The sequence below is a fragment of the Numida meleagris genome, chromosome 4, assembly GCF_002078875.1.
Source record: "Numida meleagris isolate 19003 breed g44 Domestic line chromosome 4, NumMel1.0, whole genome shotgun sequence".
NCBI classification, from domain to species: Eukaryota; Metazoa; Chordata; class Aves; order Galliformes; family Numididae; genus Numida; species Numida meleagris.
Genome location: NC_034412.1, coordinates 72,302,678 through 72,330,192, shown reverse-complemented (window position 1 = coordinate 72,330,192; position 27,515 = coordinate 72,302,678). Strand labels below are relative to the sequence as shown.

The 27,515-nt window shown below is 41.5% G+C and overlaps 2 protein-coding genes across 2 annotated transcripts in view; one reads left to right on the top strand and one right to left on the bottom strand.

Annotated features, from left to right (window-relative positions):
• The window catches only part of FRYL (FRY like transcription coactivator), a 158,490-nt gene extending 151,064 nt beyond the window's left edge, over positions 1–7,426 (bottom strand). Inside the window, exon 1 of the mRNA XM_021394876.1 lies at positions 7,230–7,426. The gene's annotated coding sequence lies outside the window, so the exon portion shown is untranslated. The remainder of the gene's footprint in view (positions 1–7,229) is intronic.
• On the top strand, positions 10,505–26,543 carry OCIAD1 (OCIA domain containing 1). Its single transcript, XM_021394882.1, has 8 exons — positions 10,505–10,667; positions 11,398–11,482; positions 13,273–13,326; positions 13,810–13,857; positions 16,878–17,007; positions 19,160–19,368; positions 21,335–21,484; positions 23,690–26,543. Exons 1-8 carry the CDS (start codon positions 10,617–10,619, stop codon positions 23,725–23,727), a joined length of 765 nt encoding a protein of 254 aa, XP_021250557.1. The 5' UTR covers positions 10,505–10,616; the 3' UTR covers positions 23,728–26,543.

Genomic DNA, 27,515 nt, shown 5'->3' with positions numbered 1-27,515 from the left:
ACAGTTGAAGCTCTTGGAATCGCTGAATGAAAAAATCATCAGCTTATGTGCTACTTTTCCTCCCTTAGCAGACTGTTAATGCTAAAAATACATTCTATATTTAAAAACTGACAAAAATTGTTAAATCACCTACCAGTTACATTACTGTGCTCCTACAAGGAGAAAGAATACACAGCAATAGAACTTTTCTTCAGTTATCAACACAAACAGTACGCATATTTGGAACCAAAGTATACGTGAAAAAGTATAGTGAAAAAGTGAAAAAGTCCTACTTAAAGTAGGAGCCATTCCCTACTCCTACTTAAAGCAACTCGAACAGAAGCTAAAGTGGGGTCCTAGATATCAAATAGTGGTCATTCTGCGAATAGGCCGACCAGCCCACGTTGGAGTAAAGCAGTCCGATTTCCTATAGTAAGCAGTTGCAGAAAAATATCCTTAAATTGATACACCCTGATGATTTCAGTATTCTCTGCACTCTGGGAACCTGACATATATCCTATTCAAAAAAAGGCATCAGTGCTTATTGCTTTTTAAGTAGAATGAGTGGAACAAGGACTTCGCTGTACTTCCACATAGACTGTTCCTATCCACTCTTTTTTTCTTAAGAAGAATTTACTCTGAATTCTGTACTCACACAGGCTGAAATGTAAACTTGCTACTTCATTTCAGCAGAAACCCAAATGAGGTCATTCTGCATTCTCTGTCACGCCAAGAATAAGAAACAGAAAGGTAGCTGAAATATTCTTTGTTCCTAGTTTCAAAGCATTATAAAAGCCCCACTATACCTTCTCCAAAGCATCCTACTCTTCTCATAGCAAATGCATGTTGGTTTTCAGTCACCTGCTGAATGGTAGATAGCTTTAAGGGACTTCTGGCACTAACACATTTCAACTCCTAAACAAAAAATGCCTGCACCTCTAACTAGAGGCAGCTCAAGATCCTGCATCTTTCAACTATAGTCATTTTCGTTTTGAGGGAGCATGCAATAGAAAGTAATACAAAATTACAGGGGCTGTGAAAGACTTGAAAACAATATTTACTCTGTTTAAAAATGCAAATCAAAAGAACAACTTGCAGTACAGTATAATACGGAACTTGCTATGTAGTACCTTCTGTAAATACCCTCCCAGGCAATAAAAGTTCGGGCTTCAGATTGGTTCAGATCAGCTGTACACCATTTACCTCCACCATCAACACAAAGACAAGGATAATCTGATGGCTTGGTTATGGATTTTGAGTGACAGACATAATACCAAACGTTGACTGTGACATACAGAAACGTAATGTTCTCAAATGTTTTACAATTGGGTCTCATCCCTCCAGAGGAGCACAGGTCCAAAAGCATTATATTAAAGCGTTAGTAAGTGTGTACAATGGTAGGTAAAGAAGTTTCTTCCCTAAAAGCCTGTTCTGTTCATTTTGTGCTTCTCTCTACCTATTCCCATACTTGCTTTCCAACACTTCTCATCTACAACAGCTATTCTATAGTTATGTACCTGTTAATTTGGCAGGGAGGTAGATGGAAATAAACATATACACACACCTCTAACATCTATCAACTCCATCTGAAGAAACACTGCTTATCTCCAGTTCCATAAGAAACATCAACCAACCGACTGAAATGAGAAATCTGCTTACTGGGGAGGCAGAGGTGAGGATACAGAATTGAGTGAAGGATCACCAGCACGAGGTACAAGGACACACCAAGAGAAGCAACAGAGAGGACAGCAGGATCTGTGTGTGTACAAAGCAAAGGAATAGGTTTGCACTAGCAGAGTGAAGGTGTCAGGAGCACTACCCTTACTGCCACTTCTCCCAAGAACAGCAGTGCTCGCTCCCACCTCCTTCCTCTCTAAGGACTGGGGTACCCAGGAGCTCCCTGAGCCACTGAAGCAGCACTGGCCACCATGGGATCAGCTACTGCTCAGCTCCCTGCCTGGGGGAATGAGTAAGCCATAGCAGTCAGTCTGCACAATGCAGCACATTTTTTCAGTTTTTGGATGACATCTGTTTCTAGACTGCGTCTGCAGAGGAAGAAATCATATTATTTTTGTCCAAAGTCATCTTTTTTAATGTGATCAGCATTACCAGCAGATTGGAAGAGCTCGATTTGCTGTCTATCCTGCAAATTCTATCAATCTCAAAAATGTTTAACTGCCCCAGACAGATTCCTAACAGTTCTACCTGCCGCTTAGCACAGGAGCACAAGTGTTGTTGATATGGACTATTTTCATGCAAGAGAGGCTGAAGCTTTCCCAGACAAAGAAAGGCAGTCTCTCAGTCCAGCTCTGCTGTTAACCACAAGTCCCCTCCAGGGCATGGTGTCTGCAGTAGATGCATCCTCATGCTGAGGAACTGAGCACCAGCACCACCTGAGCAATCAAGTCACTCTCTATAATTTTAACTGAAAACGTGAATTCCAGAGACCTGGTTTTATCATAACATTCTCAAAGCTCAGAGCATAAATACTCCCTTGCCATTTGCTATTATTTCTTAAATGAATATCTATTCTCTTCTAAAAGTCCCCCACCCCCCACTACCAGAGCCCTGCCTTTCAGGGCAGATACAAGTATCTGTATGTGTAGTTTCCACCACTCTCTCCCAGTCCTTATTTTATAAACATTTCCAACATTATATTCAGTTACTCCAAACAAACAAACTCAGCTGCATAGGACTGGTAGAAACCACACAACTGTTGTATTTTGAGACTACTACAATAACAAACTGTGAAGAAAAAACAATAGCACTCAGTCTTCTATGAAAGGCTATCCAAGTGTGATCGAATATCGCCGAGCGGGGCTTGCCCATATTCTCACTATGGCCATGTAGCACATTCTTGCCTCTAAAAAATGGCTCTTGATGTTTTCTCTCAGTTTCTCTCCCCCACTTATTTGCACGTTGTTAGTGGCACCTTTGAGCTCCCTGAATGCTTTCCCTATGAGCATAACCAACGCCACTCCCACCATGGCCTGAACTTTGGTAAGCCCAAGGACACTTAAACCCAGCATCAATAAATACTGCTGTTGTCACCCTACAGCCTCCCTTCCCATTTAACTCAATGAAATTTAATTTGGGTAGTGCTATTTTTCACTGTAAATTGTAGTTTATGAAGACAAATCTGAGAAACCTTGAGAGAACTGAAGATCTACTGGCAAGATAGTTCTGTGAAAGCATTAAAAGACCTAGATCAAGTCCCACTGAAACCTTCTCTGGAATACTTTATACAAGTCAGGTCAATACATACATGCTAAAAAGACTAATTCTATACAAAGTAAGGAAACGATGGGATTGTAGGGTCATCAGGTGAACAGAAAGCATCTCATCCAGACAAGATAGTCCGACAATAATAGTACAATTTTGACATAGCAGAAAAAAAAACAGCATACTTCCACGTGAACTAAACATTAAAAAAGGAAACACTATTGTTTAAGCTGAACAAAAAAGTTGGCAATAGCAACAGATCAACTGCTACTAACATACAACTTGAAAATTAAAAATACTCCAAAGTAGCAGAGGAATTTTATTCTGAAGCTGCCTTCCAATAGCAAGATGACAAGGCACACAAAGCTTGTTTTGTTTTTATCCTCTCGCGCCAACTTCAGATAGATAAATAAATAAAGAAGAGAAAGGTCTGAGCCAAGAGACTTGTCCCATTCTCTGAAGAACAGGGAGAAAGAAGGAAACAGATGACCAAACTAACTCAAAAGTGACCAGCAGCACTGCCAAAGCACGCAGAGCAAGCAACCCAAGCCTTCTGCCACAAGCTCCCCCAAAAATCCAGCTGCTGCTTCAGGCAGAGCCAGTCCCAGCTCCCAGAAACCCCAGTTCATTTACACTCCTACCAAGTGCAGAGTGCAGGATAGGCACCACCTGGGGGGCTCTGTGCATTTCACAGACTGACTTTGTTCATTAGCACCTGCTCTCAAAAAAAAATCACAACAATTTACACTGCTCACACTGACAGTGGCATACTCTGCATGTAAACCAGAAACCAAACATTACAAAAGCAGCATCGGGCACTAGGCCAGTCTATCAAATATTTAGACGTTTAAGAGAAACTCAATCTTAACTTTTGAAGTATTTTTTTTTAAATGTGTTCCTCTTCCTAGTTTTTGCTAATGATTTCATTTCGTGCACAAAAAAATGGAATAAACAGAAAAATCCCTCAAAAATGAAGCCACGTCAAGAGCAGATACTCTTGTTCAATTAGCTCAAGAGCTTATTCCTTCCTTATGTTTTCCAGTGACAGTACTGACTCCCCTCCTCCTCTCATGGCACATCTTGCCATTCTTCCTGGGAGGTGCTCATGTCACAGGGAATTAGGGATTGTACTAGATTTGGGGGAGGAGACAGAAGCTCAACACAGCTTGGAAGAGACAGAGCTATGCAGTTTTACACAGACACGTAGAAAATTAACCAAGCACTTAGGGTAAGCAAGCTAAATACTAGGAAAAAGAACTTCTATTTTAATTGATTAAAAAAAAGGCAAAGCAACCCTAGTTGAATCAGTCTGGCTAGCACCTATTACTTGAGCCAACTGGGATTTGGAGCGAGGTCGGACAAGAATAACGCTGAACTGCAAAACCCTCTCACGTTGCCATGCTCTGCTCCAGGCCATGATCACTCCTGAGAGGTTTTTTACAGATCCAGAAGTCACAAAGGTTCAATGTTGTTTGGGTGTGAGCGTGCAGAAACGCTGCGCAGTGGTAAGCCACAGCCAGACTGCAGGAGGCAGCTGCTCTACCACTGTGGGCGAGCTGCCCCGCACTTCCCACTTGCAGGACAGCGCAGGCCCAACGTTCGTCACACGGTCACAACCCCAAACCGCTATCCTCATTGCTCTCACAGTAACTTGTGCAACTCATCCCCGTAACACAGAGGTACCTTCATCTCACATGGCTGTTGGAACACGACACCTACGGTTGCCCTTGAGCTACAGCTCAAATACATACAAAAACTGCCACAAGCTCGTGGCTCTCTACACCAGAGGGAGCACATTCTATACTCATGATCTGGATTACATGGGTCCACTGAAGTGTACAGTTTGCCTGCATGCCTCGTACAGAGCTCTGACTGAAAAAATGACATTTAGTCCTTTGTGCCATAATGAACCAGCTGCCACCAGCCAAAGCGACCAAGATAAAACTCACCGAAGTACAAAAGTAGATACAAAATAGGCAATTCCTGATGTGGAACACCTTGTTTTCCAAGTTGGTTTCTTTCATATGTAGCCAGTGGGAGCTGGGTTTAATTATAATCTTCTTAAGTTCTTAGAAAAAGTAAATACAGACAGGGTGTTCTCAATTGTTTTAGCAAAAACTTTCTGTACACCAATTAATTTTAACACCAAAAATTAGAAAAGACAAACATTTACAGTGGAAAAAAAAAAACATTTAAGAACCACTCTTGAGCTGTTCAGGCCTAGCAGGATGACACTGGAAAGGCGTTAATACAGCAACATGAACAACGGATGCATTTTCATTGTTGCCCTGTAGTCCTGCAGCCCTCCATCTCCTTCCTGAAGGATGCTATGACACAAGCATCAGCTGTGACTGTGCTCCCCTAGCTCAGACAGTCAAACAGACAAGGAAAATTAGTTCAGTATCTCAACCTTAAATTTGTCCTGAAGAAGAACCAAACAACTTTTCTTTTGAAACAAAACTCAGTAGCACTTTTCTGCAACAGCAACCCAAGGCAATGTACCACCACTCTGCTTCCTGAGAGGAGCCAGAACAGACTCAAACCAAATCCATTCTGCAGCTTCTGTAAGGCAGCAGGGAGGTCCTGCTGAATGCTGTCATCACATACCACCAGATAGTGGCCTCCAGGAGCCCCTACAATTAAAATAAGCTTTTGACACAGAGCGTTGTTCTCACCTGTAAGCACTCGATCTACAAAGCTTGCAATGCCATTTTTACCTGGGGTTTGCTTCCTTCCTGTGATATATCACAAGACGAGACGCAGTGTGTGGTTTCCCACTGCTTGCTCAAGCTTCCACTGCGCTTCTGAAGCACTGGGGTTCATCCTCAGTGCCACAGCAATAGAGGGGAACATATAGAAAGGCACACTGCAGGAACTTCTTAAATAGCTACATGTAACTTCACTCAGTGAACGACCTCACGAAGCACAGCACTCTACATGTTCCACATTACATTGTTCCTGCAAATGTGCGTGGCCCTTTGTGGCCAGGTCAGCAACCTACCCACTGACACTTAACTATTTCTAGCCTCATTTCAGTGCCTCACCACCTCATACATCCTCTGCAATACACAAAGCCTGAGCTCAGGGGACGGCCACTGCATGAGGAGTACAGAAGAGCCCACTTCTTTTGTGCGTGCTCCCATACGCACTCAGATGTGCGCTCAGGTCTCTGGTTCTGAGGAGACAGAATCCCAGGTTTCCTTCTCCCTCACCTCTGGACTGCCGCTCACAGATGGGCCAACAAACGGCTCTGACAACTCCTTCTCAGCCTCAGCGACCTCCAGAACTTGTTTTTGTTTTTTTCCTTACCGTTTCCCTTCTGATTCTTTTTGAGCTGGAACTAACCTGGCAATCACTACTGAACCACGGATTTCTGGCTAAAATACAAACTGAGCTGCTCGCCGAACATTGTTACAGCCAACCAGAACTACCACAGAACCAAAGCAGAGGAAGTACAGAGGGGAAAGCTGGGCGGGGGGGGGGGGGGACTGCGGCCGAGCCCCCGTCGCACCTACAGCCGCACGGGCGGCACAATGCCAGGGCAAAAATGAACTCGAGGTCCGAGCTGGGCTCGGGCCCGACGCGGCACCGCGCTGCCGGGATCTAGGGCGAGCTCCGCCCGCGCTGCCCCCGGCCCGGCACCGCTGCTCCCTGCCGGGGCGGGGCCGGGAACAAAGCCCGGCTCGGGGCCGCTGCCCCCGGCGCCGCCACACGGTCACTCCGAAGCACGGAGCCTCGGCCCGCGGGACCCTGCCGAGCGCCTACCGGCCTCGGGGCCGCCGCCACGCCACCCGGGCACCCACCGGCAGCAGAGGACGAGCGGGGGAAGCGCGGCGCGCTCGGAAGGGAGGGACGGAGTGAGGCGGCGGAGCGCCGTTAGACCGGGGCGGCTCCGCCGACAGCCGCCCGCCTCCGCCCCGCGCCCCCTCCCCGCCGTACACAAAGCGGCCCGGCCCGTGCGCAGAGCCCGCCCTCGCGCCCCGTTTCCGTCGGAGCGGTCCCTCCCCGCGGTCCCGCCGCCACCTCACCGCTCCCGCCGCCGCGAGCCCGAGTATCGCCGCTTCAAGAGCGCCGCGCTCCCCCTCAAAGCGCCGCCGTCGGGAAGCGGGTGCCGCCGGGCACACCGCCTGCTTTATCCCGCCGCCGCCGCTCCCCTCCGGTAACTCGACGGCCCGGCTCGGCCTCCCGCCCCCCCGCCGCCCATTGGCGCGCGGCGCCCCACCAGGAACCGCCGCTCACTGGGGCGCGAGCGCAGCACTCACGCGGCACCGCCCCTCCGCCCCCTCCCCGTTGGCTCCCTGTGGCCGAGCCCGCCCTCGAGGCCCCGCCCCCCGGCGTGCCGCTCGGCCAATCAAAACGCCGCGCTCGGCGGCCTCCTGCGGCGCCGATAGGCTGAGGCGGCGGCCAGTCCCGCCCCTCGAGGAGCGCTCGCTGCCGCCCGCGGCCTGGCTGCTTAGAGGTCCGCGGCCGGTGGAAGCTCACGGTGGCACCTAGAAACCCTCGTGTCTTCACGTTCAGTAGCGAGGTTCTCCCCTTTCCTAGCTCGTTACTCGCCTTCTTTACTACGTAGCCCTAAGGATCAGCATGTAAAGTGATTTAAAAAACATGCTGCAGTACCACCTGTTATTATTATCAACGTGGGTACAACCCTTATTAATTGAGGCTGTGCATAACAGCTCTACTGATGCCCGCTGTCGGTTCTCACTGATGTGCCATAATGCTTCGGACACCAAGTAACCGATTCTTGCCTGCCACCAGCCGCAGCAGCAGCATTCCCCGTTAGGCAGTGGCTGTTCCCAGCGTGGCCCTGCGACCAAGAATCAGCAGCTCCCAGCTGTTGTGCTTCACTCTTTTGTCCAGAGCTGAGCAACAGCAGCGAAGACCAATGCAGAAATCACCATTCTGTGTACTCGAGCGTACAGACTTCCAGCACTCGTTTTGGGGACTTCCGTAACACATCACTTTACACTCCATCTCCTTCACGCATCCACTTGTTTTGGTTGTGTCACACTTGAAATTAAGCTAGTAGCTTGCTCAGCCACCCTTTTGTTTTGCAAGATACATGCATAAAGCCTGTCATGAACCATAAGGATGGAGAATTTATCAGAAAGATAAGCTTTTAAGCCACTAAGACAGTCTATACATAACTCATGCTATTAATGCCTGAGCTTGAGCTCTGTGACTCTGTTTTACACAGTACTGCAGTTAAAAACCATCTGATTTTCACACCTACCATCTTCTCATCACATAAGGAATCAGCTCATTAAAAAAAATCTTATTTTTCTAAAGGTCACTCTTAGTATCACTGATACTGTCACTCCTGGACAATACGAAGCTCTAAAAGACAGAAAGCTTATAGTCATGGATAAGTGAGTTCTACTACACCTAAAATGAAAAGAGGGACAGAAGAGGACTCAAAGACAAAAAGTTCCAAAGATGTGGATATGCTCTACCAACTAAATCAATGTGGCCCTACAACTGCAGTTTTAAACCAGAGAATGGACATATGTAGCCAGGTGAAACCTGTAAGCAGCGTTAAGCATCTCACACACAGCTGTTCTAGGAAAGATCTCTGGAAGAAAGCTAAAACTCACTGTGTAAGTGCACAACTAATTTTATTTTTTTTTTTCTACTGGAACTCTAAGGGACTGGGGAATAGCAAAGTGGGGAAACTGAATGAAAAAGTATTACTTTTATAAAGAAGACAAAAAAAAAAACCAAGAGAAAAAAAAAGGTGTAATTTGTTTCCTTTAACAAAGGAGACTGAGAGGCATTTCCTCCCTGTCTGAAGCTCCATGCTTAGAGAGGGAACAGTCCTCCCCTACAAAAAATGCAAGCTTTAACAACAAATTGTAATCTTTACCTAGAATGGGAAGAAGCATTAAATAAATTGCCTTTATAAATGTGTTAGATAAATAGAACTATTAGGAATTCATCACGCCAAATTATTTTGCTTTGGGATGAACCTGAACATACCTGATGTTCAGGTGTTAACGAGTGCTTAATTAGAGTAGGCTCAGGTGATGAGCAAAGATGAAGCTTGGAACTAATCTGCATTATCAGGCAGAACAACCTCATGCAGAATTATTTATTCTATGATGAAAATACAAAAAACATCTTTCTTTGGTTCCATCCTCTCCGCTTATTTCAAGAATCCAAATTCAGAAACCCATCTCCTCTGAAGGTTTTTTTGCTGTGGCGCTCAGAACCCTGCAGGTAGTCACACCTATCACTTCTCACCCTCCACAGTCCGTTTATCCCCGGTCCTTCACACGCTCACATTCCTTACTAATTTCAGATACTTTGCATGCACATTCTCTGCTGATCTCTGACACCTTCAGCCTCTAAACCTTGCATTTCCTATCTTCAGGCACAGGCTTTTTCTGTACAGTCATTAAACAGCAGCAATGTAAGCCTCTTCACTTGAATTCCAGGGTTCAGAGACAAGGGCTGGCTGCAGGGATGGCTGGCAGGGAGTGGTGCATTCCAGGCAAGTAGAGGCATAACACCGCACCGAGAATTCGAGCAGCAGTACAGACAGTTTACAGGAGAGCTTTACAGTATAAACCACATTATCAGAAACATTTTTTCCCCCCCCTCAGCTTTTCCTGATTTCTCATAAGCAGCATTCACCCACTAACATTGCCATTTGAATAACAAGAGGCCCGCAGATTCTTTTATTTCTAAACACTCCAGCACCATCCTCATCACTAAGTTCAGACTGCTACCTGCCAGCTTCCTGCTTGGGCTTAACTTAAATAAAGGAGAACCCTGCATGCAGCCAAGCAGAGCCTGGCACTAACATGAACACCAACAATGTGAAAAAGAAAAGAGCCGTATACAATTACCTTTAAAGGATTCGCCACTGCTGAAGCTGTGCCTACGCTCACATTCACCCTCACAGAGGGTGGCACTCTTTAAGAAGGCAGGAAACAAGATAAGGCACAGGAAGGAAACGTTCTCTATTGAAATTAATGTTTTGCGTCCCGCCTGCTGCTGCAAGGCAGCCGCACCGCCCGCACCCAGCTTTCACACCGAGAAAAAAAAAAAAAAAAAAAAAACCGAGAAAACAGTGGAGCAGGCACAGGCACCACACAGGCACCGCACCGGCACAGGCTCCCCCTGCACTCCTTTCCTGTTTCCACAGAGGAACCGCGCAGCGCGGGCTAGAGGGAGAACGCCCTGAAAGCGCACCCGAAGCCTACCACCCAGCCACGCGTCCCGGGGCCCGACAACTACCAGGCCGCGCCCGCCACCGGCTTCGGCCCCGCCGAGCCCTGCACTTCCCGCGCCTGCGCAGTGCCCCGCATCAACTTCCGGGTCGGCCGCTGCTCCTAGCGGAGGGGCGTCAGGGAGCTTCCGGTCTCCGTTTTCCCGGTACTGCCCGCCCGGGCTCGCTCTGTCCCCACCCCGCCATGGAGGCCGGGCAGGGCCCCGGCGGTAGGGAGCTCGGCGACCCGGCTGAGGTACGGGCATGCGTCCGGCGGCGCTGGCCCTGGAGGCCCCGGGAGCTGTGGGGGCCCTGCAGGGCTGGGGCCGTTCCCGCTAGGGGTGAGGCGTGAGGCCGCGGCCCCTCGCGCACACGACGCTCTGGCTGCGGGCGGGCCCTGCGCGGCTCCGGCCAGCCCTTGGGGCCGTCGTGCCGTGCCCTCCCGCCCGCCGTGCCCTTGAGGCCTACTTGTCCTCGACCTTGGCACCTCGCCCCCGGCCCGGGCCTCGGCAGGACGTGCGTGGAGACGGCTGGAGGTGTCTCTCCCCCAGGCTCCTGGCCGTAGGGGAGTGCCTCTCTCGGGCACCTCGCAGCGGCGGCCCGGCCGTGCTGGGTGGTGGTGGAAACACACCTGCGTCGTGGAGTTACAGCCCTGACAAATGTAAGAAGGGGTTCAGTGAGCTGTCCGAATTCCTTAAATCTGGAGACAGGTTGCAGAGTCTAAAGCAGCCTTTCTCAGGAAAAAGGAATGGTCTGGGTTTGAGCGCAAACTGAATCTTCTATTTTTTAATCTGTTTTGTAGAAGCGTTTTTTTTTTTTCATGGTATTTTTTACATGATATCTGTAGGCAAAAAGGTGCCGGCTCCTTCAGCAAAACTGTCCAAGTATAGGCACAATGAGGTCTGAAAGTCACAACAAGTTTTTAATTGAAGAATCCCCCTAAATCTTCCTTTTGCTCTCTCTTTAATTGCTCTCCCCAACAAAAGAATGCAGTCCCTAAGCACTATGTCCCAACAGAAGAGGAACGGAGGCTTCTCAAGGAGTGTGCTGAAGAGAGCGCCCGGTACCGAGGTGAGCTGGATTTGATAGGTCCTTTTCCCCCTGGAACCATTTTGACTAGGACGCATTACATTCCCCCCCTTAATTGACTTGCTGTTGGTATTCCAGCCTCCCATTGTTTTTCTTAAGATTTCTTTTGTTTGTGAAGCAAAGTCGTTTTTGCACATAGCGGTGAAAAGTGGGGATGGTTTCTGATTTGTTAATCTTCTTTTAATTTCTACACGTGCATAGTTATTCATAGTGATTTTATGTTTGACTCCCAAATTTTGTTTACTTACTGCTGTTTTAATTTCTAGTTACCACTTTATGGCATGTATATGCCCACATTGTAGCATTTGTTTCCTCTATAGTTTGTAAACTGACTTTGATGTCTAGAATACTTGTGCTGGGCCTATAAATAATTTCTAAGCTCTCCAGGTTGAACTGAAGTCCCCTGCAATAAGTTCTGTTAGATTTTTTAATGTAACTTTTTTTTTTAACCTAGATTCAAATCTGCACTAGCATTCTGTATCTCAAAGAACTTTAACTTTTAGAAGATCTGGCCTAGAAACTCTAAAACCACAGGGTTTAAATATTCAGTGGATTGGAGGGTTGTGTTCTCTTTGTTGAAATGTTGCTGTAATCTCACTTGTAAACCATGGAACCAGTGCTTGTTCTTAAATGTGACATCCGGTCGTACTTACCCTAATCCATTGGTTGGATTCCTGATCTGGTTTACATCTGTCTGAATTTGTGAAGGAAGAAGCAGCAGTTTGCAACGTATATTTTAATAGCGTTGTAAAAATTAAAATACTTTTTATTTTAACATAGGAACTGAATTAGCAAGTTGCATGCTTCAAAACGCTAAAAATTTAGTACTGCTTACAATTTAAAAAAATCCCGCTAGGCCAAGTTAATGTAATTGACGTAGTCTTTTTGTAACATCTATGTTTGCAGACTTGCTTGAAATGTAATTTCATTATGAGTCCCTCATGGCATTACCTTTAGCTTTGTCAACATTCATTATTTCAGTGTTATTATATCTTGTGTGTTCTTGGTTCTATGAACAGTTTCAAAAAAGTATCATCTTCCGAATATTATAATTGCTTGAAATAAGCATTCCTTTTGTTTTTTGCTATCTCCAGCTGCTCCTGCTATCTGAAGTCATTCAATATGATAAAAAGTGATGCAAACCATCAAGCAGATTGTGATAGGTAGTAATGCAGGTCCGTGTCCATTGGCTTCTCTGCATTCCTGACCCCAAAGTTGTGTAGCTTGATCCCTAAGCTACAAAAAAACACTGCCCCGTTATTTCATTGCTGACGAGTAAAACTCTTCTGGTTACCTCATTTTAATCCATTTATTTTGTATCTCTTCAAGAGTTGGAATTATTTAAACATTTTCATATTAAAACAAAATCAAACCTTTTGGTTATCAACCATTTTTAGAGGCACTGACCTCTATGCAGCCATCTCTTCTAAAAGCCTATGTATGCTTCCCAGGTTTGAAGTGCTGCATTTTGATGCTGTGGCAGCTGTAGCTGGGTGTCAGCACCTTGCCCCTTTATCCCAGCTACAGCTGGCTTCTATATTTTAGGAAGAGTGAAGTCCGAGGGCAAGATGACGCATTAACCAGTATCGCATAGCTTGTAGTAGGTCTCAAAAGCTGGAACTGAGAAGGTTTCATAGTTTTTATAGTTTGTTAATTGTGCATAGTTATATTCTCATACAAATGAATTTAGTAAGACCTGGTGTCTCATTTTATTGTCTGTTGTGTTAAATGCTTGAAAACTTTGTTTAAGTAACGTTTCTTCTTCTTCACAGCTTTTCCTTTGGCTGCAGCAAGCATGCTTGCTACTAGTTTCTTAATCAAAAAAGGTAAACTGTAAATATACCTGGTTTGATTTTTACTTGTTAAAACATTTCTGCTTAATAAAAATGCTATAATAATTTTATGCTAGTAACTAAGAGAATTCAGACTCTTAAGATATATGACGTGTACTTTCTGAAGCTAAAGAAGGAGCAGAACTTTAAATTAAAATCAAGTTCTTCCTCAGTTTATATTGCTCAACAAATGCAATATCTCTGTGACTATGAAACAATATATTCTATTGAATGTAGTGGTACTCTGTATGATATTATTAAAGAGCTAATTCTTAGATTTTTAGAATTTTTTGGAGAATTCCAGTGTTAGGTTTTCTTGCATTCTTTTGAATGTTAAGTGTAAAAAAGTTATCTACTACCCTTGGTATTATGAAGTAGAATTTTCATTTTGTATTCATAGAACAGTTAATGTTTGTTTGTTCGTTTTTTTACCTTGTTCTTAATAACTTATTAATTACTTTGATTTCTCATTTTTAGGCATTCTAAGAGATAATTCAAGATTTGGCTCTTTTACTAAAGTTGCATGTAAGTAAAAACTGATCAGCTGGCATTTGTGACTTAGGTTCTGGAGTCTGTTACTCACACGTAACTCTCATGAGACCAGCTGGCTGACTGACTGTGACTTCACTCTGTGCTTAGTTCAGTAAAACTCTGCTTGAAGATCGTGCCTACGTCATCTGATATATCCAATGAATCAAGTTCACCTTCTGCAGTTGATTTTTTTCAGTCAGCAGCTTCTTTGCGATGTTTCTTGTATACAACATATAATACTGGAAAAGCCTATGCAATATCAAGAGGTAGAGCAATTCATCATATTTGAATTTGTGCAACAGATTTGGGACAAGTTTTGCTTTTAGGCTTTCTATAAAGTTGTAAGATTTGAACTATTCTTGACAAGCGTAATATGAGAATTTAAGATAAAAGCACTGTAAACAGACATTGTATAAGTTTCCTTACTTATTTTCCTTTTCGTTATGGTCTGCTAGGGATCATTATTTTTCTGTGATGGAGTTTAAAGATGAACAATATCATCAGAAATAAAGTCATGCTCTAGGAGGAGTGTGTGTAGGAATGTAACCTGTTGCTATTAAAGCAGCTATTCAGAGTATTACAACTGAAAAGAACTAAGTAAAAATGTTCTTTTAACCTAGCTTTTGTATTTCCCTTAGCCTTGTAAGCTTTGCAGGAGGGAAGAAACAAACACACATAATAACGTTTTCTTTCACTCGTGCCTGCACTGTGCATGCTAGCAATCTGTGATGCTTCTATCAGAAACTCATTTTTGAAAATGATTGTATTTAATATTTGCAGTATCTGTTCAATACTTCTGCTTTGGCAAGTAAAACTTTTTGACACTGTTTAAAAGTTTGTAAGTCCAAATAATATCTCCTAAGATATTGGAACAATATACTGCTGCTGCAGTGAAGTTGCCTTGAAGGGCTCTGCCAGGGTACACCCACCCCTCCCTTCCTAATATGAAGGTCATTATTCATGTTTCTCACTTGTCCCATTCATGCTATTTTAGTGCTTTTTTTTTTCCTGGATGTTCTGTTATACAATTATGGGAAAACAGCAATTTCTCATGAATTAGTTTGGATTAACTATAATAAAAAAAAAGTATAGTAATAAATTAGCCTTTTGAATGTAATACATGACAGTAAAACAGGAAGTTGCCATCTTGCCAATCTGCCCAGATGCAGCCAGTTACAGCCAGTTATTATCACAATTTACTTCAGTGGGAAGAGGGCAAAAGCCATGATTTGTGGTGAAGGAAGTGTTGTTTAGGCAGATAAATGAATGTGAGAGACTTGGGCTGCCATATGTTTATAGTAAGTTCTACTTGCTTTTTTTTGAACGCCAAACAGCACAAACGTTTCTAATAAATAATAAAATTACTATTTCCCTGATACCTCCTACGCATGTGTCGCTAAGGACCACGTTCGGTGTACTTACCAGAACTACATTTTGAAATGGACCGGACCAACTGTTCTCGAAACTGAGGTTATAAGCTGAAATACTTCTGGTTTATCTTCAGCATACACTGCTGGACATATAGACTTTCATTTTAAATGAGAAGAACTTCCATAAAAAGTGTGTTTGGGCTGTTTTTCAGTAGGTAGCTTCAGTGAGTTAGCTGGTACAGTGCGGGTATTGGGATTTTGGGGGGATGTAGTTGTGGTTTAAAAGGCCTAAGTTAAGCAGTTCTCATTCCATCCTCATTGTTTAGTCCAGATGTGGGTACTGTCTACTGGATCTTCCTGAAAAGCATTGCCAGCTCCACATGGTGTTCCATAGTTTAACCGTACGTTCCTGTTGCAGTGAAATCTGCTTGAAGGAAGCAGCACAGTTGTAATTGTTTTTGTTTTATTTTTCCCCCATGAGCTCTGAGGGAAGAGCATGTGCAATTCCAAGTACTGGTGCTAGCTCATAGTTAGTTGGTGTAAAACTACAATAAAACAGCCTAAGATTGCTTTTTTTCTTTTAGCATTTTAAGGGCTTTTAATTTTTTCCCTCTGCACGTGTTAAGTATCTTCCACTTTTTTTTTTCTTTCCAAGGAGCTAACCCCCTATACTTCTTGTCAGTAAACGTTTGTGAACTTTACTTTTGCTTGTAGCTTTTCTTTCCCTTGGAAAATGTTTTTTTAGACTTTTTGCAAAATACAGACTTTATAACAGGGATCACAATTTCAGTATGGTAGGGTAAAATCCCCTGCTACGTTGATTCCCATGTAGTATAATCTACCTTGTGAGGATCTTGGGGAATTAATGTTACTGGTAATTAACACTTACCTGTCTTGAGGATGATTTAGTCTTTAATCTTCGTAGTTAGAAAATACTCCTTGCATATAAAAGGATCTAGTCCTTTTCTACTAGTAACAAAGATTCTTTTGATTGCCGCTGACTGCTCCTTTGTGCCCACTCATAAACCTGAAAGACCAACTGATGGAAATCAGCAGATAATTCCAGAAACAACTGCTGTGATCATTTAGGCTTATGTTCTGCCTAGCTGATAAAATGTCTCATACACTAAATTGAAAGCATTTGCCTTAAGATTGCAAAGGCCCCATCAATTCAGTTGTAGAACTAGTTTAATACTAGAGCCTAGTACTAAGATATTGTAGATTTCTCTTCATACTTGTCCTTTTCAAGATCTGTCTGTTTCAATGGATTAAATTCTTAGAATATTCTCCCTTTGTTTACTCCTGTCCATTTTATCATCTTCAATAGTTAATTGTTGGTTCTGGAGCTTGGGAAAAGCTGATTGGAATTGCTTGTCTCCTTTCATTGCTTAATTTCTAGCTGAAATCACCTCATGTCGAAGTCATTGCCGTACGTCTTTGTTTAGCTCTTGCGTTTGGTTTTAGTACCCTTTGTCTGCAAAAGCAGCAGAGAGCTGATTACTGCACTTTTTTGTTTCAGATCTAAACTGCTTTTATTCTCTTATTCAAGATGCTGTATAATTTATTTGGAATGATTTATTTTAAAACTACGTTGAATGTTATGATTCAGCATATAAAAACGTCTTTTTTCTTCTTTTAATAAAGTTGCTGGAATGTGTGGATACCTGGCTGGAAAGATATCCTACTTGCCAATCTGTAGCGAGAAATTTAAGAAACTGAAGGACTCCCCAATAGGAGATGTTCTGCGACAGGCTCAGAGACATAGTTCACATTCGTAAGCATTTATTTCTCTTTTAAATGTAACACTTTTTTTTCTAGAGTAAGACATTTTAAAAACTGAAGAGATCGACGCTACATTGGCAGCTTTCAAAGATCTTCCGATCTGTAACTTCCCTCTTCCCCCTTCTGCCCCTTTCTACCACTTTCTGGAAGCTGTATCATCTGTATCAACTGACCAGCTATATAAACACGCATTTTGAACTCAACACATACAGTAAATTACTTTGACAAATAGAAAAATAAACATTTTACTTATGAAAATGTATCCCTTGTAAATTAAGATATGTGGATTTCCTGTGGAATTTACTTGTAGTAGTGTGACATCAGAAGTCGCCCTCCTCAGCTGAGAAGTAAACTAAGTTAACTGAAATAAAATAGTGTTACCTTCTGGAAGCTTTTCTCATAGTTTAGTTTGATTTAAGTAGGAAGAGGGTGGAAATGATTTCAGTGTTTATCAAAGGAAAGAGCTCGGTAAACAATATCAGTGCAGGAAGAAGCATGGTGGTCAAACTTGTGGCTGTTTGTTTAAATCCTTTACATCTGTAGCAGAGTTATGCTGTACATATGAGAAACTCATCAAGTTCTTAAAACTATTTCCTGTTTTGTTCCAGAATATTTTCTACCTCAAGTGTTTTTTAATTACAAATTACTTTTGGAATATCTCCCTTAAACCCTTGAATTAAAACCGAGAGAGCAGTCTTTGGATTGGGAGTGGTAGTCCTGCTACTTCTACGTGCTAGGATTTGTTAGATGTTTGTGTAGGACTTGATTAAATTCATGATTATTTTATCAATTTCTATTTATCAGTTTTGTCTGCAAGATTTACCTTCATTCTGATTTTTTTTTTTATTTCCAATGAGTTTTAGTAATGACCACTTAATACATCTTCTGTAGAAACTCAGCTGGGCTCTGCCTCCCACCACTCCACAGTTTTTAATAAGACCTTATTAAGATAAGACCTCATGACCATTAACTCTGCTCACTCTAGGTGAGCAATCATCTGCTGCATCGTTATGTCTCTCGATCTTTTAATAGTCCTTTCTCCTGTATCTGTGAAATCTATTTTATTTCCTAAGTGGTATTTTTTTTTCCCTTTCTCTGGTTGAACAATGAGTTTAAATTCATTCAAATTACATTGTCATCCACGTATACTAGCCTTTAAAGCCAGCGACAGAAATCATTGCGCTCTTATTCGTGGTCATTATACGTCTGCCAGTTAACTTGTTTTGATAATTCTGGTTTGCAGTTAAAAAGGAGTAGGGAGCTAAAGGAGTACATCGTTCTTTAATGTTGTGTTTGCAAATACTCTAAAAATACAATGGAGAAAAAAATGGCTTAGCTCTGTATGTTAATGGGTATGCTATGTAAGAACGAAACAAACATTAACTGCAAATCTTTATATGAAGTTAAATGTACAGCTAAGCAGAAATTTAAAGTAAAAAATGAACAAATACTCTAGTGGCACCAAGAGGATGGCATTCTTGATAGAGACAGACATATTGCTATGAAGAGATTCATAAGGCCGTTCTGAGTAGGTAGCATCAGGCATCAATTTCAGGAGTATTTTTTGTATGATCTTTTTCTTTCAAGAGAAAATTCATTAATGTTTCTTCTGAAAAATTAATTCAACAGTTCCGTAAACTATTATAGTTTTGTTTCCCCAAGACAGATCTTCATTCTCCTTTTGTTCTGTCTTATTGATCAATTATAGCGCTTGTTGTAATAAAGGGTTTTTAATTGCAAATTCTTCCTAAAAGATCTTTAGAAATAACTGTAGTTTGCATGCTATAGCTTGTTACATGGACACACCCTCTACTATTTGTGTCTGTTGTGTTTTTTCTGTCTGAAGAGACCCTGAGGGAAAGGATTGTCATTTCTGTGTTTTAAAGCGCAAAATACTTTCTCTTTTGTCTTCTGACTTGGAAATTTTGGGCTATGAGTTAAGTTTCTGGGAAGAAGCAAAGAGTGTTGGGGAAGAGTACGTACAGATTTTTGCATTGTTTAAAAAGAATATCTTTTTCAGTCAGTTTTGTTGAAAACTAAACCATCAAACAGGGTACATTCTTGAGCTGCATGCAATGTAACTCGCATAGTTTCATTTTTCCTTTAGCTTTCTGTATTTGATGTTTATTTGTATTATTTTTCAGCTATTCCAGTCGAAAATCTGAATTTTCAGATATGCCTTCTCAGTCATTTACTGAATCTTCTTCCCCAAAAGCTGGATTCCCACTTTCTTCTGGCTATTCAGATGATTATAGCTCAACAGATAGAGCCCTCTCCAGTTACGAACCCGTTCCATTCAGTGCTTCCCTGAATGAATCTTCACCTACAGGAATTACCGATTATAACATTCAAGGTGGGATCTGTCTTAACATTTAGCAATTTGTACTACTCTTGCCTTTCTCTTAGCTCTCTCAGTAAAATTAATTTCATCCCCTGAAAACATACATGGCATAATAGTGTTTTTCAGTGAAACACCTTGAAGTTCCCAGAATTGTTTTGAGGCAGAAGGTAAATACATAGATTATTTTCTAACTCTAAGCTAAATGCAGGAGTTTTTTCAGTTTGTAGTTCTAATGGCAAGAAAATTATTTTACAAGGCTTAATCTCTTATGAAACTCAACCTGCAAAGAACATGTTCTGACTTGAAGTTCTTTTTGATTTAAATTAAAATGAATGTGCCAACCTTTTCATTGCACTAGATAAGCCATAGTCTCTACCATTTGTCTACTAGTCTTTCAGAATTATTTAATTTTCACTAGTGATGGTGCTTTAACTGTATATGGCTGATTCCATGACTTAAAACTGTTCTGTTTTTTTTTTTTTTTAAATGTGATAAACATTTAAGTTCTCTGAGAACTGAATGCATATTGTGTTCTCTGATGTGACAGCTGATTTTCTCATGGAGAAGTAAAAGGATTTTAAAGTACAGTTCTGTGCAGCTGTTCCCATCAGTCCAGTGTGAACTGTGTGCTCTGCTAATACAGGGGAAACACAATTCAGAAGTCTGGCCTCTGTGGTACGCAAAGGAGTCTGTTGCTGTCCAATGCAGAGTTGCATATTTTGAATTAGTTTGGATTCTTAATTCCTTGATGGAAAATGTTTTGTTTCACACACAAAACAAACAAGCAAAAACTTTTAGTGCAACTCACTTTCAGTTATATGAAAGTTTTGGATGTTGATGTGTCAAGGGAATTATAATAATACTTCATCACAAATATCAATGATTTGTAAATCCTTAATTATAGAACCAAGATTCTGCATTACAAACGTAAATTGAAGTGTATATCAAGTGACGTACGATGGTTGTGGTCCTCATTCATCAGTAGCAGAATTTAAAGCCTTACTACAAACACTTTAGATTCATCCAGTTTCTCTTCAGAAATTATAAATGTATGAAATGCATGTTGAGTATTAATCTTATGTAAAGACAAAATGATAAGGATAAAAGGAATGGATAAAAGGACCACATACGTTCTCAATTAGAATCATAGAATCACCAAGTTTGGAAAAGACCTACAAGACCATCCAGTCCCACCGTCCACCTATCACCAATAGTTCTCACTAAACCACATCCCTCAACACAATGTCCAAATGTTCCTTGAACACCTCCAAGGTTGCTGACTCCACCGCCTTCTTGGGCAGCCCATTCCAGCGCCTGACCACTCTTCTGAGAAGCAGTATCTCCTAACATCCAGCCTGAATCTCCCCTGGCACAACTTGAGGCCATTCCCTCTAGTCCTGTCACTAGTTACACGAGAGAGGAGGCCGACCCCCAGCTCACTGCATCCTCCCTTCAGGTAGTTATAGAGAGCTACTGAGGTCTCCCCCCACGCCTCCTCTTCTCCAGACTGAACAATCCCAGCTCCCTCAGCCACTCCTCATAAGGCCTGTGCTCCAGACCCCTCACCAGCTTCGCTGTCCTTCTCTGGACACACTCCAGGGCCTCGATGTCTTTCTTGCAGTGAGGGGCTCAAAACTGAACACAGTACTCGAGGTGTGGCCTCACCAGTGCTGAGGACAGAGGGACAATTACTTCCCTGCTCCTGCTGGCAACACTGTTTCTGATAGAAGCCAGCTTGCCATGGGCCTTCTTGGCCACCTGGGCACACTCCTGGCTCATGTTCAGCCGAGAATTGACCAATACCCCCAGGTCTGTTTCCTCTACGCAGTCTTCCAGCCAGTTGCATTTAGAATTGCAGCTGTCACGCTCATTTTCGTTTGAGATTGTGCTGTAATTAACTGGCATTCTGGAAGAGGTTGTAGACAAGTTTTGTTGTGTGATGCCATTTCTGGTATTTTTGTGTTTGTTGTGTTTGTAGAAACTCCTCCAGTTCCAGAAGAAACTCGTAAGAAAAAAGGTGTCACATATGAGGAATTAAGGAATAAACACAGAGAGACGTATGAAGTAATGTCACCACTGAAGGCAGAAACTCCAGGCAAATTTCCCCAGGAAAGACCAGTTAAGGAAGGTAATGTGCTGATTTACAACAATGTGTGGTAAATTCAAACAGTAGCAAAAATTTTAAAGATAGTTACAAACCCAAAGTTTAATTCTGTCTGTCCTTCAGACAATTTATGTTGCAGTGTCTCCAGGTATGTGATACGAAGTAGGGACTTATCAGTAATACTGATCTCCAAATTGCAAATAGTAATTCTTCTCTAGCTGTATTGCTTGGTGCCAGACTCTGAAAATCTCATCTCTTTTTTTTTTTTTTTTTTTTTTTAATACATTGAGCAATGTCTTTCAACAGAGAATTCTCTGAACTCGGAGCTTTAGTGAAGAGTTCTAGCTATGGAAGGGGGTGTGTGTTTCAGATAGCATTGTTCTCACAGAATAGAGCACAGTTGATGGTTTTCGAGTGGGGGGTATTTATGAATTGTTTCTTGTGGAATTAGTGCATTTCTATAGTGGTATTGTTTGTAGAGATTCATTATTCTACATTAAAATGCAAAGGAAGGAAACAGTATTTAGCAACAATATCGAGATTTGTTTTCACAATGAGAAACAAAACTTTACGCAACAAAATAAGAATGCAGTGCTCTGAAGAATAAGCTTCCAGTGGACTTTCTGACTTGAGCAGTTGTTTTTAAAAGGAGACATCAGTAGCAATTCATACTTACCTGCTCTAGAACTGTATTATTTAGTGTGACAGCTGTGGAAAAAGGTATTATCGGGATAAGTGTTTTACCAGACTGCTGGACTATTAAGCTACAGTCATTTGGTTTTGTATACAGCAAAACCAAATGTCTTCTCAATGACAATGTGAAAAGACTTGTAAGAATAGATAATGTCTCCTATTGGGCATATTAGGTTGTAATAAATATATCAAGAAGTATATAAATGGAAAAAGATTTGAAGCAGTAGTATATTCGCATTGTTAGGGAAAAAAGAAGGGAGTACAAAAATTGAGAAGTATTCTGTAAGTGGAGGTGCATTTAAAGCTACAGTTACGGGATTTTGATGTTGTGGGCTAAAATCTGTTTTAGCCTCTTGTGCAATATGGGACATGTTACATGTTGTGTACATCCTCTTTGTGCATCCTGAATCGTTACCCCTTTGTTCGTCTCCTGTCTCTCTATCATAGGACCCAGACTGCCAATAGGAGATGGTGGTTTCTGTCTTCTGTGGCAAGGACAGAAGGGGAAACTAACCATGCTTAAACCAGTTGCAAGCAGTCTCTAGCTTCCATCTGCTGGTGCCTTCTCTTCTCCTTTTGTCATAACAGTATGAGTTTGTGTAGCTGCACAGTGAATTGGACTGGACCATTCCAATTAACAAATGAACACAACCTGCTAAGCTGCTGTGGTTAAAAGAACTGGAAATCAAATTAATTTGAGGCAGCTTCTCACGTGCCTCACCCGCAGTATCAGTCTGCTTAAAACAGATATGTCAATGCATTATGCTAAGTTTGCTGCCTTCTCATTGAAACAAGGACTATACACTGTTCTGTTCCTTTGCTTCTACTGTGGATAGGCGTTAATAAACACTGGGCTAAATAACTAAACTGCAAGTCAATTTATAAAGAGTGCCTAGCATCAGCATTCCTTCTGTATCATATAGTTCCACCTCTACCCTGTCAGTGATGGCAGTCAGTTACAGACACTTTCCAGTTCACTTTTAGGAGAGCATCTTCACTTAGAGGCCATTTTTCAGTTATGTACAACGTATATGAGTAAATCCTTTAAGACCAGTAGCCTGTTTTTTTCCTCTCTGACTCGCTTATACACTAAAGGAAGCTGCCAAATAATAATGGCTGAGTGGTTTCCTAGCAGGGAGTGCTGATTTCAGTTTGTTTGTGTTTTGAACTATCCTGAATCCATCCAATTGTGCACGTAACTGCATTATGTAGCCACATATTTCTTGAAACATTCCTTGCCTGTTTCCTCCAATTGTCTTTGTTTCATCCACGTGTTGTATTTGTTTCCAAGTAATTACAAGTTCTGTAGGGCAGGAATGAGCACAGTAGGCCTCTGGACTGAGGATAAATTCATTAAAAAATAACAAATGAACTCTTCTCTCCATTTATTCAAAAGTATCTTTAATTAGATGTGTATTGTTCTGTGAAGCTCTCCCCACTGGACACTTTCAATGACAATGCAGGGTACCTTTTGACACTGTGTAACTTTTGCACTTAAAACTAATACCATGGTTACTGTTTCTTTCTCTTCTGCAGTTAAAGTAAATAAATATGGAGACACCTGGGATGAGTGAGAACCGAATGAAGAACTGAAGAAAATTCTCTTGTCAGCTACACTGAGTTTCATCTATATTAGTCACGGATGCTGGCACGTTTGGTGTGTTCTGCCAATCAAAGTTACAAATAAATTAGGAGAAAATCTCAAATTCCCAGAAGATTAAAAGAATATATTTAGGCTTAACATCGTTTTTTGTTTTGCATAAATGGTGAGCCAGGCTGTTGTGAGGTGTCATGATTGTAAAACATATGTGCTATTGTTTAAGAATGAAGACAGTAGCAAGCAATAAATAATATAAATGTATAAGGAGTAAAATGTATGTAAATAAAAGCAATTACTTGTATTGGGATGGGAAAAATATCAAAATCTTCTCAAATTTTCAAGATTTGCATTAAAAGGTACCAGTAGAAATGACCTCTCACATTCTTTTGTTTGAAAATGGTGTGCTGGAAACATTTTATCATACTTAATGTTTGGAATAATACTGAATTATTTGAAGAAAAAAGGCTGAGGAACCTAGCAAGTTCCTGAGTAAGCATACTGAATTGGACTTCTCCTTTTTCAAAAGTGTTTCAGGGTGACAGCAGTATATTTGGACTGTTTTTCTGACTTGCACGTGTTGCACGTTTAAGTGCAGAAAGCTAAACCAGACAAACTGTGGTAAAAGTGTAAATGATATCTTGATTAATTCTTGTGCATTAAATCTTACTTTTCTGTTTGTGTCATGACAAAAAAAAAAAAAAAGAAACACCATGAAACTGTTGAACCTGAGCAGTAGAGCAGTTACCTTTCAGAATTGAGCTACATTGGTAAAACTATTGAAAAGTGTTTTCTAATGTACACATCATCTGCTCTGCCTCAATCAAAATACTAATGTTATCTTCTATCCATCTGATACTCTCATTTTCAGCTGTGCTGTTTAATCTCACAGCGTTGTGTTTGCTTGGGCTCTTTAGCTATAGGTGAGCAAAAGCCATGATGAAGTTAATAGCATAAAGCATTCCTGACATCCTTATTAGAGATGAAAAATAGCCTGCTAAGAAGAAAAGTATTGAAGACTTCATTGATTTAGTGGACTAGTAGCACAGCAACGTGAATGAGAAGGTTGTTTTGAGTAGGTAAAGATCAGCTGAAATAAGGGAAAAAATGAGGAAAAGTTGAGAAAATAAGAGAGATTCTATTTATAATCATCAAAACATGAAGATGGCTTTCAGATAAGCTGATGATTATTAGGAAAAGTGGGCTAACCAGGTAAGCTTGAAGATGCATCAAAAGTGTAACTTATAGAGAATACTTCTTGTGGCCATGATTAAAACTGAAAATACAGGAAACTGGGCGGAACTACATTGCTGTGTTGTTTTTGCTGTTTGTTTAGCGCGCTATTCCAAAGCTGACTAGATTTATCTTGGAAATACAAAATTTCTTAGTTGTGAGTGAAGAAGTAACAGGGGCAGAAGACAGGTGTTAAAACTAGAGCAAGTTAGAAGAAATGCATTTTTGCTTGAAAGAGTGAACATTCTGGACAAATGAAAAGTCTCCAAGTGAGAAAACCAATGAGCAGACTTAGGTGTTGAGGGGGCAAAAAAATGCTACAATAGTGGAGGACGCAGCTCTTGAACAAGAAGCCTAGCCATAAAAATTGGTATTTTTTTATTTTGGAGTAATACTGCATTTTCTCAAGTACAAGATAAAAGAACATAGTGACTTCTGTTGTGTGTCTCAGGAATCTTAACGCCTGCTTACGCAACAAAGTATTTATTTATGTAAGTGTTAATGTCCTCCCAGGCGCTGACTATATGAGCTAATGTAAATACCTCAGCAGTGCGGACATTCCACTGAGAAGTGAGTCTCCCTCTAGCTCTCACAAACCAATGTTTAGAGAGTCCTCTTATATGCTCGGACTGACTATTAGTAGTTAATATGATGATCAGAAGCCCTTGCTCTAAAACTGGGACTTGTTCTTGCCTTCAATTAATATTTCAGGTGGGCAAATTCAGCATTTTACTTGAACTGTATTAGACTTATTTCCTTGGTGAAGAAAATGAAAGGCATATATAATTAATGAGGATTTAAAGGCCGACTGTCTGCACTTAATGTAACATTATATATCTGTAAGATTTCTAAATTGAATGTAAGATTCTCATTCTGTTGCATATGGTTAGGAAGAACAAATTGGGATGACCATGACAACAATTTCAAGTTCTTTCTTTTCACATGAGGATTTGGCTTAGTAAGCATTAAATACAAGAGTTTTCACAATCATAAATGGTAACTTGATTGGCTATTTTGTCTTTGGAGGGTCGATTTCAGTTTGCTTTTTGGTGTGCGTTGAAACCCTGAATCACTGAACAGCTGTGGAAACTGAGATTTATCCCTTCCTTTCTTCTGCGTTTCTTCCATCAAGTACCACTGCGTTTCAGAGTGTTTTCTTCCAGTCTCACTATTTCATACCAGCTACCGAGCTACCTGTGTTTATACTGCACCTGCAGTATGAATAATTGTATGCAGTATAAATAAAAAAGTCTATATATAAACAATTAATAAGAATGGTGTGAAGAATGCAGGACAGACCCTCTTGTTTTATGTTTAAACACGTTTCCAGCTAATGCAAAGCATATTTTTTCTTAATTCATTAACCAAGCTCTTTGCTTTATGGGAACATAGGTCCCTCACTATTCTTCAAAAATCACAGTAAGAATTTCACTTGGCATTACCATTTATATTTCCACTTGGCTGCATTTACAATCTGTCCTATCAACACAGCTGATAGCATTACAAAGAATTGAAGTTGTCGTATGGGTTATTGTTAATTAATAAATGTGAATTAATTCATGTTCACTGTAAAGCTAATTGTTTTATTGCTTGAATTTGAGCTACATAAAAATAATTAACTGTTGTGCCCTACAGCAAACACCAGCAAATCAGTCTGAATGCTTCAGTAGGAACACTTCTAAAAAAGCTTTGAAGTAACTGCTCTCACGGTTTCCTAAAACTCTTAAAAAGAAGCAGTTGCAAGGCCAATTTAAAGGAGCTACTAGCATTATCCAAAATCCAGATGTTACTGATGTGTCTGAGCACTGAGAGAGGATTGGCTGAATGTGCCTCAACTCTTTCGCAGCCCATAAAGCTCTACCAAAAACCCTGATCTTGTGTGGTTTTGTCTCTGCTCAAGTCAAGGGACGCCTACCCAGGCTGAAGAAAGAACAAAAAGCTTTTAGGAGTTTGTTCCTATCAAAGTTGTTTGGAACACATCTACATTGAAGATAAACATATAAATGAAAATTTGGTTAGCCTCTTGAAAGCTAAAGCAGATCTGTGGAAGCTTGGGGAAATAGTATGCTCTTTTCCAAACAGAACGCACAAATCTCTTGCCTACTTGAGATTCAAGAAGGAATCCTGACTTGTCCACTGTTTGTTGGAATCCAGCGACCTGTTTCGCTTCCCTGTTCTGGGATGGCTGCTCTCAGCGAGGAGCTCGGTTGGCCCCTGCCCACAGCTCTGATGTGCAGCCAGCTCAGCCCTTCCATAGCAGGGTTTGCTTGCAACGCAATTTTTTCGGTTTGCAACCAGCACGGTTATCTCTGTGATCTGTTAAATGACACAACAGCGCTATAAACAACCCGTTTTGTAGTCTGATTGCTTGTTAAATGGTTTATAGAAATTGACAAATCATGTTTGGATTTCAGGCTGAAGGAAACGAATGGGGCAATTTGCATCTCATTACTATTTCAGGCTCTTGCCTTGGAGCTGTTCATATGGGTTTCCACTTGTTCAGCTAAGCCAAAGCAAGTATGCACATTGATA